Below are 14,368 nucleotides of genomic sequence, written 5' to 3'. Positions count from 1 at the left end.
TTGCAGCCAGGCTCCTCCGGGATGTTTGTGAAAAGGCTGCAAGCTGACTTTGAGGGGGGTTGCAGTCTCTGCACTACTGATGTGTTTTCCCTGGCATGCCCTGCTCCATGCTGCTGCTTCCCATTAAACATGTCCTGGAGCAGTAGGGGATTCAACCACATCTGTCCCCTTCATGGGTGCAGCAAGGCATAGCATCATTTTTTAGAAAAGCGTTGCCCAAATGAGGCCAGGAGCAGCTACACACCCCCCCATTGCAGTCTCTGGACCACTGCGGGGGTGGTCCCCATCCTTTGCCCTCCAGGCTGGTGCTAAACACACCCCATTTCCCAGCCTGCAGCTCCCAGACATTTCCAGAGCCTGGAGTCCGCCAGCTACATGTGTGGGTTGTTTTTCTTGTGGCACTTCTGATCTGCATAAACATCAACTCTCAAAATAGTTCCCTCCTTGCTGCCATTTAGTTGTTTAAATCTACCACTGCGTTACTTAACACAGAAAGAAGCCAGTCACCCTGTCTGCCTGAAGCAAAGCCTGCGTTGACCACAGAGTTTCAGAAATACAGCCAAAAAAGAAGTTATCATTTCCCGAGCGCCCTCGAGAACGGCTGTTGTTTACCGGGAAGCAGCCATCCGCCTTTGCCGAGAAGGAGGGAAGGAAAACTACACCTCCCAGCAGCCTGCCGGAGCCCGTGGAAGGGCAGAGCTCACTGTCACGTTGACAGCGCAGGATTTGGGTGCTCGTTGGGGCCACGGGCCGTCCTGCCACCAGCCAAAGGGCCTTTTGGGAAGGGCAAGCAGAGGGGTCGGCACTGGTCTCCTCTTGCCACCCGCTCCCCGCTTCACTTCGCCACCTCGACCGGCTCCAAACCTCCAAGTCTGGGTAAGCGTCCGACTCCACAAAAAGCCACTTTTGTTCCTCTGACTTCCTTCTCCTGCCCGAGCGTCACCAGCGGGAACGGCACAGGGAGGGGAGGGACGAGAGCCGGGCGGCAGCGAGCAGCAATTATACCCCAAACACAACTCCAAATCTTGTATTCAGCAAAAAGCTCAGCTGTAGAGACAGTGCAAGGGGGAAAAGGTGCCCCCCTGATGCTCAAAGAGCTGCTGAGAAGGCTGGGCTTGAGGTTTTTGTACGGAAATCTGCACGAGCCGATCTCCAGCAGGGAAAGTTTCTCGGGAGTTTTCCGTGCTGTCAGTTTTGCAGGAGCAGGCGTTGTGCTTGAGAAAACCATCAGCTTCCTCAGGTCACACCAGTGAGCGTGGCTCCATCTGGTCCCAAAATGCTTTATGGGGGGATGGGGGGGAAATTATCGCTCTGGGGGAGTCAGGCTGCGGCTGCAGGTTCACACCACCTGGCCAGGACTCTGCTGGGTCCCCTCAGATGGGTGCGAGGTGGAGTGGTGGTGACACTGCTATACCGGGGCTGGGTGACGCTTCTGCCCGCGGCTTCGCCTTCCAGTGCCGCCATCACCTGCTCTGACATGCCAGAGACAGGACGGTAAGGTGGAGCAGGCTTATTGCTCTGTGTCGACCTGTGAGATACCGGGTGCCCCAAAGCATGGGGGGCAGCCCGCTGAGCCCCAGACTCCTGTCCGGCCATCTGGGACCACGGCCAAGTTCATCTGGATGAGAAACCAGTGCCTCACCCCCCCATCAGCTTGTCCTGAGACAACTGTGGTTTGTGTTAGCCCTTGGATTGCTTGTAGCCTGCCGGGAAGCAAAATATCTAATAGCCCTTGGGCTGAAAGTTCACGGCTATCGGTGACATCCTTCCATTTTCACAGCAGCTTGGTAAGCAAGGAAGGAGGAGCCTCCTTCTCTGCTGTGAATCACTCCTCCTGTGTTTCTGCTTATCAGGTTTATGGGCATTTAATCACAATTTGCAAGGCCAAGAAGGAATGGCGTCTGTGAGGGGGGTTGGTCAGCCGCTTGAGCAGCAGCAGGGAGGTGCGTCTCCTTATGACCGAAGCAGAAAGTGAAACAAAACTGCGCAGAAGCCAGAGCTTCAGGGGAGAAAGAGGATGGAAAAGAATCCAGGTGTGGATCTGTCTGAAGGTAAGAGAATCCTACACTTTATCTACTAAGAAAATCCCTTTGCAAGAGATTTCAACAGTGACATGGGAAACCTAAGCAAAAGAAAAATAATAATAATTTTTAAATCCCCTCTTCTACAGGCCAAGAAAAGCAAGTTGCTACCTTTTTTTGAGGGGTGAAAGATTAACAAGTTACTTTTAGTTTTGGAGTCCCATCTGTAGCAAGGTTTACACTCTGTGTCCAGGATGGCAGCACAAGGAAGGCTAAAGATGGAGCCCCAGACTGGGAGAGCTTTCTTCCTCGCATCCCAGTGCTTTCTGTCTACAGATGCTTAAATAATAACCCAGTTTCCCACCACCTATGGATAGAAAACCTCTGGAGGAGGTAGGGCAAGGAGCACTGTTTGTGCCCAGCCTGAATAGCAGGATACCTCCAGGTTCCTCTTAGTTTGGTTTCTACCAGGTACTTAAATTCTCCAGGTGCCTTGTTATGACTGCTACAGTGAGTATTTCAGTGATACCGTGCTGCTATAACCAGCTCAGATCTGTCCTAGGCACTCAGAAGCGTTCCCATAATAATAATCAACAAGGAATGTAAAAATCATGCTCCACAGGACAAGCATGTTCTGGCACGTGATAAGAACAGCTGCTTCTCTGTTTTCAAATTAGCAGGGAGTTTCCTGCCATTTTTATCAGTCTTTATTCTAATGTTAGCATATTGCTTCCTCTAACTGTAGTGCTTGATTATTCATAAGCAAGTGTTCACAAATAGTGCCTGAAACAACACTGTTTGGTCTTGTAAGATTCAGAACATGTTGCAAACGCTTATGCTCATCCTCAGAATTTCTCTATTGAATTATGCTCCAGTGTTTGCTTTTAATTACACGTTGCCATAGCTCTTTGGGAGAGCAGCTCCAGCACAGGAGCAGAGAAGGAGCACAAGTAGAGCTAACCTCTACATTCAGACAGATGCCTGAAATGCGTTGGCATAGCTATTCTGGCCAGTACTGAACAACAGCCTTAGAAATGCTTCAAATCCATCACCTTAATTTACCAGCCTAGGAAAACTCACTGTCTGTGAATGATGCGGTAACATATCCTGCCACTTAATGAAGAATTTGCCTGCCCACCCCACATGGGACAGCGTGGGACATACACTGGCACAGAGTTAACTTTCCTCATAGCAGCCTGTATGGTGCTGTTATGATTTGTGGGTTAAAAGAAAAACAAAAACAAACCCCAAAAAACTGTTGATAACACAGCAGTGTTTTGGCTATTGCTGAACAGTGTTGGCACAGCATCGAGGCTTTCTCTTCTTCCCCCCTCTCCTCTTGCCAAGCAGCTAAGAAGGTTGGGTAGGGACCCAAGGTGGGCAAAGGGAGATTCCATATAGTAAAACATCAAGCTTAGCGACAAAAACTGGGGTACAGAGAGAAAGGGAGAGGGGTTTGGCTTCCAAGGTGGCCATCACTCAGAGACTGGCCTGGCAGCAGTCTGCTTGTGGGAGGTGGTGAGCGATGGCCTTGGCATCGCTTGTGACCTCCCCCTCTTTCCTCCAACTATTCAGCTGTCTTGATCTCGACCCATGAATTTTCTCACTTTCAGTCACCCTATTCTCTCCCCCATTTCACTGAGGACACATGTTTCTGAAATGCAAGTACTGGGAGTTTTACAGGGTGGGGGGAAACCACTGGGTGTTCTTAAGTCCTGAATGGCCAGCTGAGCTCATGAGCTCTGATCCCAACAGCCAGGCCAGCCCAAGATAAGGTGGAGAGCACAGCAGCACATCCTGAGCACCAAGAGACACCCCAACAAACACCTGAGCATCAAGTGACAAGCAGGTGTCCTGAGACCTCCTGCGAACCAGAGGAGGACTCCTTGGTGAGTAAATCACCAACTGCTGATGGGGGAGAGACAACACCGTCAGATTTAACCAGCCCCACAGTAGAGGAGCAGGTTAACCAGGAAGCCGAAGTATCACTGGCAGAACCTGGGAAGACAAGAGATGGCATCTCGGAAAGATCCCAGGAAGAAGATGGCTTGGGTGAAGGTGAGTCTCTCCCCATCCCTGTGTACAGCATTTCCAAAATGATGATAACTTGGCCTCTGCTTAGAGGAGGCAGAGCAAAAGGAAGAGTTGCTGTTTGTTGTGCTGAGACTAAGTGTAGGTCTGCAAATTTTGTTCCCCACAGCCAGGCTGGCCCATGATAAAATGGACAGTGAAGGAGATAATCCTGTCCACCAGGAAACACGGGAGGACCAAGACACAAGCAGGCAACGTGAAAGCTCCTACACAGCAGAGGAAGATGCTTCATCAAGAAGCGAGTCACTGAGCTCTGACAGTAAAGTGACACATTCAGATGTAACTGCAACAGAAGATGCCACCAAGAACCTCCTGGCAGAGCAGAGCAGCAGTGACCCTCTCCTGGCTCAGGAGCCAGAAGAGCACACAGAGCAAGAAACACAGGAGAGCGGATCCCGAGGCACCTTAAGGAACAGATATGGGACCAGAGGTGAGCTGGTGGCTGCACAACGCTGCTCCTCCACCGTGCACATCCCTACAGTCTCCATAGGCATTAGAAACGTGGTCTGGTGAGGTGTCTAGTGCCTGTTGTCACTGTTCTGGACCTGACTAGGAGAGAAGGCAGAAGGAATTAACTGGCTTCCCTCTTTCTCTCTCCTTTGGCTGTTGTCCTGCTTTGAGAGGCATGAAACCACACCACACTCTGCATCACCTTTCTCCTTCCCCTGCCCAAACAGCAGAGAGAGCCCAGACTCAAAGCAGTATTAACCCAAAGCCATATTAACTTCTAACTCTTTTGCTCAGCTGGGAGCTCCTGGCAGCTCTGTTGCTTTTCTTATTACAGCCCCATTTCCCTGTTCCCTGAAAAGGGAGTGACACATTTCTTTCTCTTACTGTAGGGTACACAGCCCCAAAGCCAGAGGCTCAGTCCTGCTTGCAGAACGTCACCACCCAGAACACAGACCAGGAGAAGGCCAAAAAGCCCCTGTTCTGGACAGGTGAGGAAAAGAAGCTTCCCCTGCCTGGTACTCATCGACCAGAAGGCACTGATCCTCTGGGAACAAGTAATGAAGCACATTTAATTCTTCTCTCTCAGAACCTTTCACAGTCTTTCTGAGGGTTTAAGGGAAAAAAAAAAACATCCCCTTAAAAATAAGCTGAGTTTCAGCCTGTAGTAGCAGCTTTCCCTCCAGCTCCCCAGCCTCAAAAGCAAGCACAGCGTGTTCAGTGTGACAGGAGCTCCCTGACATGCCCTGGGAGGTTGGGGCTTCTCTGCTGATGTCCCCCATCCCAGTCTCCCTGTGTGTCAGGTTGTGCCAAGCTGATCTGCACCACATGTTTCTCCTGGTAGAAAGAGACCCTGCTTTGCTTTTGGAGAGGGATGCAAGTTGTTTGTGGACCTTGCCATCCTCCTTTTCTGGGCAGGAGCATGGTAGCCTTTGTTCACCCAGCACAGCTGGGCAGTGAACACAACGGCTGGCTCAGACACCTCCCTGTGTGGAGGTAGTTGCTCCAAATGGCCACAAACATTGAAGAGAACAGAGAAAAGGGAAAGAGAAGAAAGTTTGTGGCCAGCTGCAATCTCCTCCGGAAATTCTGCACTGTGACAACACAGTTATAGCCTTGTCTCCATCTCTGGAGCTGTAGCCCCTCCAGCTGGTGTATAGGAGCATAGGTCCCACGACATTGGGCAAAAAAGCCTCTTCTCCATTCCTGGGGTCCCAGAGAACATCCCAACCTTAACCACTTTCCTAATGCTGGGAGTTGAAGGTCTGAGAGGGGAAAAAGAGCCCTTGTAGCTACTTTCTAGCATACCACTGCATGTCATTTGGGACTGACTTCTGTTACCCTTGTCGGGTCTCTCCTCTGTTGAACAGGGCTTGTCATCAGCCTCCTGTTGCTTGGCTACTGCATAGTCTGCTTCATCAGCCCATCCGCCAAGTCCCAGCCAGCCCCCAGGAACCCGGCGGTGGAAGCCTTCCTGTCCCAGTTCAACCAGCTGCAGGACAGGTTTCCAGGGCAGAGTCCTCAGCTGTGGCTCCGGGGGTGCAAGTTCCTGCAGAAGCACCTCAACACATCCCACCACACGCAGCCGGCCATCATCATCTTCACAGCCGCCCGCAAGGGCAAGCGGACTTTGCAATGCCTTAGCACCCATGTGGCCAACACTTACTCGGCCGCCCTGCATGGCAGCACCGTCCAGATTGATGGCACAGATAAATCCAGGCTCCAGAGTGACCACGCCAAGCTGGAGGTGGACTCAGAGCTGAGCTCAGCGTTCGAGGCAGAGGGCCGTGCTGCAGTGATACACCACTTTGAATTGCTGCCGGCGGGGGCCACCCTCATCTTCTACAAATACTGTGACCACGAAAGTGCTGCTTTCAAGGATGTAGCTCTGCTGCTGACCGTGCTGCTGGAGGAGGAGACCTTGGAGACCCACATCAGCCTCCCACAGGTGGAAGAGAAGGTCCGTGACTTCCTCTGGGCCAAGTTCACCAACACCAGGACCCCCAGCTCCTACGACCACATGGATTCTGACAAACTGAGTGGGCTGTGGAGCCGCATCTCCCACCTGGTCCTACCCATTCACCCAGTGCAGACCATCGAGGAGGAGGGCTGCCACATCCACACCAAACCCTAGGGACAAAGGCTGACAGGACCCCAGGAAGGGCTGGAAAGAGTCCTGGCTTACTCCAGTGCAGGTGAAGGCACAACCAGTGCTATTAATATTTCTCTTCAATTTGTTTTACCAAACTTTCCTAGGAAGAGTTTGACAGGTACACGGTGATCCAGGCCATTTGGCCAGCTCATTCTGGAGGTGATAAATCACACGCTTCCTGCTGGCAGATGGGAGTGGATATTTTAGTCTGCTAATTGCACAGGAGAGCATCACCGTGTGGGGAGGCAGGAGGGAAAACAGGACTTTGCAGGTAGTGTTTCTATCAGGAAATACACAAATAGCATACACAACTATTACACCAGAAAGACAGCTCAGTTCAGTAGCTCTTACATTTCTTGCTGCCCCTCAGTTTGCTAGCATCACGTACATCAGTTTCAATGTATAACTAGAAGGTTTCTCCCTCTTTGCAGAGAACCGCTGGAATACGGGAAGGTCAAATTCCCCAAAGCCCAACATTTTGAAGGCACGCTTCAGAAAGAAAACCAGTTTGCTAGTCCACGGTTAGCGCAGTCAGTCCTGGTAGAGTCCCGCTTGCACAGACTGACTGACACCCAGTAAAACCCAGATCCTAAATATGTAATAGCATGTTCAAACAAACCTGCAATTCAGAAATCCCCTAAACATCAATCACAAGTTATTTCAGCTTGTCAGCACTTAAATGCCACACAAAAGGGGGGATCCCACATGCCAGAGAACAAGCTCCAAAACTAGATAGCAGTGAAACAGAAACCACTTCACTGGCACTCTGATAGTGTGAAGCCTCAAGGGATTGCACACATAAAAGAATGAGTAATACAGTTTAACTTAATGCTACCTCTTTAAAAATCGGTCCACTCCTGATCCCTTTGCCACCAAAAGACTATGATCATCTCTTATATCTGAAGCATTAGCTTTGGTCTCACACAGCAGATTGCTCTTCACCTGGATATCTGATCCATGCGTAGGGCAGGGAGCTGGCTTATTGCCTCCTCCTAGCTACCTTTTTTTGATGAATGTAGATGTTAATATTGATATTTGTTTCAAATTATGTAGAGCAGCACACCAGGTCCTTGCCCTCCAAAAGCTTCCCTGCCAGGCATCTCCTAAAAAAAAAAACTAGGAGCAGAGCTGGGATTAGCTGGGAAAGACAATCTCTAGCATTAACACTAAAAATCCTCAATGAAGCAGGTTGGTTTTCTACCGTGCCTCCTCTTCCACATCCCAGGAAGATGAATTTGAATCCTGGCAACACTGTGGGGTCCCTACACACTGTGTCTCTGCAGAAGCTCTGGGGTAGACCAGCCAACTCAGGGAATACCTGGGGGACAGGTGATGGTTACAGCATTTGTAATAAATAACCCAAAAATCAGCCCCAGGTGTCAACCCTTGTGCCTAACGTGCCTGAGAAGGAGCAGCTGTATGAGAGCACAGCTTATTTCCATGTGAGCAGCACAGACTGGGGCCTTGCAGAGCTGGGCTTTGTGTCTGAACAAGACGCAAATCAAGAACACTGTGATGTTTTTACAAGCGTCACACCCAAGTGCTCCTTATGCCAGCGGGACCCTGGTGTCGGCCAGGTCTCCTGCCAATGGTGCCTTGTTGATTTGCCCCACCGATGGCTCTGCTGAGGCGCAGCCATGCACCCCAAAACCAGAGCCTGTCTCCTCCTGCCACGTGCCTTGACCTGTCTCAGGAGATTTGTAGCCATCAACTTGGAGGAGAGGACAACACAAAGGAAGAGGAGGGGGGTATTTGTTCAAGCTAGAACCAAATAACAGACTTTTTGTTGGTTGGGGACATGAAGACAAGACCACAGGGGTTTTAACCATGACGGATGCTGGGCTAGGTGTGAGAATTACCTGCTGGAGCCCAATATCAGCAGGGCAACCCAGGGCATGGTTTTGTATGAGACACGAGTTGCTTCCTCCTCTCCCTCCTTTTTATTGCTATACACTACCTTGGTAACAGAAAACACTGTTTCTTCTCTGCACGGTTCAGTACGGGCGTTGATGTCAGAACCAGCAAAGCATTAATCATGTTATGTCAATATCTTGAAGGAGATCTGTATTTTAACATTATCTCGCTCTCTGTTTTATGTACTGTGTTTGTAACGCATAGCCAAGGTTTGCACAGGTGACTTCGTGCTGCTTGGGCACATCACTGTAAGCGTTGCCCACCCCAGCTCTTCCAATACACAGATAATTCTATGACCTTATAAAGACAGAATTTCTGCTAGCTTCTGAAACAAGACTTCTATTTAAAAATAAATAAAGAGATTGTGAAAGAAACCAGCAAAGTCTTTGAAGTGATACTGGAGTCCTACCATATTCTGTTTTTTCCTCTAGCTATTTTCAGTTCACTAAGCAACAGAGTTCATCCTACCGGACAAAGTTTTATTTATGTCAGGGCTGTAGTTGTGCAAACAAGGTGAATATTTGCTTTTGCTGGAAAAATACCAAACAAACTTCTTCTCAGTTGTTTGGGACAACATTCACAGCTTTTTCAACTAAGCACGAAACCAAAAACAAACTTACAAACAGCTGCTGAATTCAAGCCAGACTGAAACATACTGAGGTTTGCATAATACTTAATGATAACAATTAAACTGAAATCCACGGACAACTGAAATATTTTGGAAATGCAGAGAGCAAATGTTTCTCATTTCAACACCCTTGATCAGACCAGTTCCACCCAATGTCACACCACCTCAGCACACATGAATTTTTAAGTTTGTGGCCTAAACAGAGAGAGAGTTGATTAAAAAAGAAGATTTACATGTTATTCTGGATTTTCTTCAGTCCCTGTCCAGGCTCTGGCAACTTAAACACTCATAACATTGGCATCTATTTTCAAATCCACATTCATGTGATCAATTTTCAGAAGTAAACATCACTCATCTCCTGTTTTCTGGTGCGAGAGGACAAGATTTGGTCCTAACCCAAAGATTCAGATGAAAATCCAGTGTCAACAGGTGCAGTGATTGCTTGGATGCCAAAGCCAGGCTGCTTTTTTAGTTCTTGCACATGAATTTGAAAGCAAGTCCAAAGGGAGCAGCTGAACGAGCTCCAAGAGCATCTCCAGGCAGGAGGATGAAGCGGTGGATTTCCCCTAGATGATGTGCCCACCATGATGTGTGTTGGTAAATAACATCATGATTCTCATACCTGCTCCAAAAACCAGTTTGAATCAGGAGTGGGAACGGTTCCTGCTATTGAAGAGAGGCAGTGAAACAGAGCAGGTAAGTCCAGAGGCTGCTCAGCAGCGACTGCACCTCTCTGTAAATTTTAGGGCTAAATCTGCAGCCTGTTCAAAGGAAGGATCTTTAATATGTATAACACCAGGCGAGAGCCTCCTGTGAGTCCCTGCAGTGGCTGAGCAGCACTTTCCTCCCTGACATCCTTCTACTCTTCGCCGTGCACCGGTTCATGCAGGAGCATCTCTTCCTGCACATACACACATTACCCAAGCACAGCAAGGACACGAGTTGGGCTGGAGCTTATCAGTTGCCTGCTGTTATGTTAAGGCCAACACTAAATTATTTTTCAACTTATCATCTACCAAAAAAAATTTATTGTTCTACTTGCCCTCCTCAACCATCTTGGCCTTATGTTTTTCAGTCCTGCTCTCTGCAGCAGTAGTTCTGCAGGGAAGGATGTGCTGCCACAGGGCACTCAACAACCCTAAAAACTACTTTAAAAATTACATAGCAAGCTCAACCAAGGTGGCAAACCAGTTCTGCACGGCCAGCCTGGACTGCTCAGCTGCAAAATGAGTGCTGATTATACATGTGAGTGTGCCACTGTCTTATGAGGTGACAAAAACTCATCATCCCCAGCATTTAAAGGCGAGTGGCCCAACTGGTCCTGGACAGGCTCAGCACACCGCCCTGCAGCATCCCTGTCTCTGCAGCAGGCGCATCGTGCCACATCTCTTTTTACCCCTTTGCACCAGCATGGAATAAAGCTGGAAGAAGGCAGGATGCAGAGAGATGGATACGAACCCAGTTGAGCTGCGTCTCTCCTGCTGAGCTTTAACCTCTGGAAGTTCCATGCACGGGCAGGCTTCCCTGCCACAGGGCTGGTCCCTTTGGGGTCACTTTTAGGCCTGCAAAACCTCCATTGTGAGAGAGATTTGCAGATATCAGGAGCTTAAGACTTTTTATTTCCCTTCTTTGTCTCTCCAGGGGAAGCAGCCACACAATGAACGGCACAAAGGAGCTTGGCCTCAGCCTGTGGGATGCAGATCCAAGAGCCTGCAAGGAAAAGGCTCAAAGAACACAGCTTGCAAGCATGCTCCTGGCACAGGGAGGGGACAAAACCATAAGCAGACCTTCTGCTGGCCTCTCCCTGCTTTGGCTGGACTGTGCAGTTATGCTCAGGCCAAGGGGGCTCTGTAGATCCCTCGTAAGGGCACTCAACAGCTGAGGATGCTGTCAGAGCCTGAGCAGAGGCAGCAGCATGGTTCAACACAAGGAATGGAAACAGCCTCCCTAAACTATGCATCCTTTGAGGTCTGCTCCATCCTCTGCCCCAGCAGCCCAGGGACCACTCCGACATCTCAGGAAGCAGCTTCAGGTCATGGTGATCGCCACAGAGGAGCAGACCTGGCCCCTTGCCACAGTTACAGCTTGAGTTGAATGAAGACACTGTTTTCTCTGCATTCACAGAGCTGAACTCTTATAGCTGCTCAGAGCAGCAGAAAGAAGGACCAGCCGTTTCTCTGGTCAGAGCTTGTTTCTGCAGGGGGGAGCCTTGGACCACGCAGGTTCCTCCTCACAGGGAGAGCAAAGTCCAGTTGTCGTTTCTGCTCCCAGGGGCAGGAAGGGGCATCTGTGATGGGGCAAGCACCAGGTAAAGCCAACTGAGTTACGGGGATTGTTCAGCCAGATGGATTGACTGAAAACCTGGTGCAATATCCTGCAAGACTGCTATCAAAGACAGGTTCCCTCCAGCAGCTTGGTTGACGGGAGGAAAACACACACAGAAATAAAGAGGTGTCCAAGGACCTTCACACTCCAGGCCACTCTCTCACATACATTTTTCTAAACTCTCAACCTCTATAATTATGATCCCGGGACTTTCCCCACAGGAAGAAGGCTGCCATCTGTAACATCTGCAAGGGAGCTGTGAGCAGAACAAATCCCTTCAGGTCATGTTAGAGGATGGTCTAACTCCAGTCCTGCAGGACCTGCTGCCATAGCAGCCACAAACATCGGTCCTCCTCTCCAAAGGCAATGCCCTTTGATTTGCTCTCCAGACTGTGGAAGCGTTTCAGAGAAACAGTTGGCTGATTGAATCCTAATTCAATGAAACAAGAGGCTGAAATCCTAGGCAACACCCAGAGGGCAGGGGGTGAATGAGAATCAGTCCCCGTAAGCAGTGCAAGCATCCAAACGTGGCTGGTACCTGCAATGAAACACACAAGCTGGCTCCAGCTCTATTCTGATTATGGAAAGACTATCAGGATGAAACCACATGGCTCTGGTGCTTGGATACTAGTAGACATCCTCAACCTTTGAGAATCTTTTAAACATTCCCTGTTGGTATTACAGACTTACTTCCTGTTAACAGGGCACATGAAACTGGGAAGCAACTGGGGAAAAGCTCCTTGTAATGACAGGGCTGAATGCAAAACCACAAAGGGCTGCTGCACCCACAGAGCTCAGCCTGCTCACACAGGGAATACAGACCACGGCAGAGCCAGCTGGCCCAGTTAGAAAGTGGCAATTTTATGGTCTAAATAAAGACAGTAGGAAAAAAAAAGTACAAATTGAGAGAGGTGGATTACAAACAATTGCAAGACTAGATGCTGTTTATGGTGGCTGTTGATGGTTTTATTAGCAAGGTTTTAAATGCATTAATCGGTTCAGTAGCACTATTAAACCTTTCAATACAATGGTTTCCCGGAGGGGTCTCAAGACTACAAGGGAACCTTTATCTCTCATACCCTTGCTCCCATATCAACTGAGAGGAGGAGTCAAAATCTCCTCCAAACGGCAAGAAAACAACGGCACTGCTTAAAATTAGGATGTAGAATGGCAAACATTGTCTTGTTGTCTTCCACACCACATGTGCATCACGCCTGAGACCAGAAGAGGCTCAGGAGCTGTGCTTGTGGGATGAGAGCAGGACTAACAAGAAAGGTCAGGAATGAGGGGGCACAGAGGGGCCCTGGAGGGAAAAAGCATTGCAGCCCACCTGGATTTACCCTGTCACGCTCCCTTAGCGCCTCATACGCAGATGCCTCTCCCCAAACCTCTGCACTCAGCAGCTGCTCCTGCCTCCTAGAGCTGCTGCTCAGGCCCTGGATTTGAGAGGGGCTGAAGACAATGAGATGCATTAAAACTTGTGTGAGACTGGCCCTGCCACTGACTCCCTTGCTCAACTGGAGTCAGCCCCAGTTTTATTTTTAGGCACAGCTTCTCCCTCTCCTCTGTGCCTCTCCACAGCTTTGCGCACCCTGATCTGCAGGGCAGGAGCTGGCTCCAGAGGAACATTACACAGGGCTGTGGCAGGGCAGGAAAGCCAAGAGTTACCTCTGAAGCTTTCCCCCCCCCCCCGGCCTTCGTAGAAGGCAGCTCACAGAGCAGCCACATTATTTTTCCGCCCTCCTCAGCCTTGCTTTCTCTGGGTGGGTCAGAAGCAGATCACCCCGTCCTCCCCTTGTCCCCTCCTTGCTAGCAAACGGCTTTGATCAGGAATCCCCAGTCGCTCCCCCCTGCTGAGCCTTCCACCGTTCCTCTCCCCTCCCTCCACCTTGAGGCTGAAACCCTTGGTGGGGGAGAAGCGTGGAGGACTCTGATCACCTTCCCACACTAATGACAGCACATCTGGCAGGCAGAAACTGCTGCTCCCCAGATGCCCACCCCAGGCTGGGGACATCTGAAGCTGTTTTTGCACAGCCTCTGTCCACAGCTCACAGCAGCCTGGCTCCCGGGCGGGGGGGGTGAGGTGTGAGAGCAGCACAGAGATTCACAGCATCTTGCCAAGAGCTGCCTTCTGATCGCAAGCACAGCAGGGGTGGGATCCAGATGGGAGCAGGGGATGGTATCAGCAAGTAAATTCATCCCTTTTAAGTCATGAAGTTGACTATCTCAGTGTACCAGCCTAAAAGCTGTACCCAAAGACAGGCATCAGCAGATTTCTTTAGCACGGAAGGTCTCAGAGAGCTTATGGGGGCTTCTGAGGTGCCACTGCACCCTCTGAGTAACGCCTCAAGCAGACAGATGTAAGTAGAAAAGTAGAATCATTTTGTTTGGAAGAGACCCTCAATATCACTGAGTCCAAACATTAACACTGACACTAAACCATGTCCCTAAGAACCTAATCTACGTGTCTTTTAGACCCCTCTAGGGATACCGAGTAGCCTCAAGAGGTCTGATTTGGCAGTGTGCTTTTTTGCAGCTCCTGCATAAAGACAAGATGCACCAACTGAGGCGGTGGAGAATAACTTTCATGTGAGACTTAGGCTGGGCTGTGGTATGTGACTTAACAAACCATGGCTGAGAGCTGGGGCCTCCGGACAGCTATGTATTCTCTTAGTAAGGACCAGCTCATCAGGCTGCCTCACCATGTGGGAATGATTCATCTGCCCCCCAGCAAGGGCAGCTCTCCATGGCGGGGGATGTTTCCCTCCCACCCTGCCCAGAACGGAGCGC

At 49.9% G+C, this 14,368-nt stretch overlaps 1 protein-coding gene across 2 annotated transcripts; it reads left to right on the top strand.

The window, feature by feature from the left end:
- The first annotated feature begins 292 nt into the window (after positions 1-292).
- On the top strand, positions 293-8,999 carry TOR1AIP2 (torsin 1A interacting protein 2). 2 transcript variants are annotated; one of them, XM_005501096.3, is made up of 6 exons: positions 293-876; positions 1,854-2,051; positions 3,777-4,079; positions 4,222-4,542; positions 4,952-5,050; positions 5,930-8,999. In XM_005501096.3, the coding sequence occupies exons 2-6, from the start codon at positions 2,018-2,020 to the stop codon at positions 6,691-6,693; spliced, it is 1,521 nt and encodes a 506-aa protein (XP_005501153.2). In that variant the 5' UTR covers positions 293-876; positions 1,854-2,017; the 3' UTR covers positions 6,694-8,999. The 2 variants fall into 2 exon arrangements, with proteins under 2 accessions (XP_005501153.2, XP_005501152.2); XM_005501095.3 differs by having other exon boundaries at positions 637-876; positions 4,952-5,116.
- Positions 9,000-14,368: the final 5,369 nt, after the last annotated feature.

This window comes from Columba livia, chromosome 8 (genome assembly GCF_036013475.1).
Source record: "Columba livia isolate bColLiv1 breed racing homer chromosome 8, bColLiv1.pat.W.v2, whole genome shotgun sequence".
NCBI classification, from domain to species: Eukaryota; Metazoa; Chordata; class Aves; order Columbiformes; family Columbidae; genus Columba; species Columba livia.
This window is presented reverse-complemented; position numbering and strand designations above follow the sequence as displayed.

Coding starts and splice junctions, on each gene's coding strand:
- TOR1AIP2 (XM_005501095.3), top strand. CDS start 2,018: ATGGAAAAGAATCCAGGTGTGGATCTGTCTGAAG. Junction 2,052..3,776: donor AGGTGTGGATCTGTCTGAAG/GTAAGAGAATCC, acceptor TGATCCCAACAG/CCAGGCCAGCCCAAGATAAG. Junction 5,117..5,929: donor CACTGATCCTCTGGGAACAA/GTAATGAAGCAC, acceptor TCTGTTGAACAG/GGCTTGTCATCAGCCTCCTG.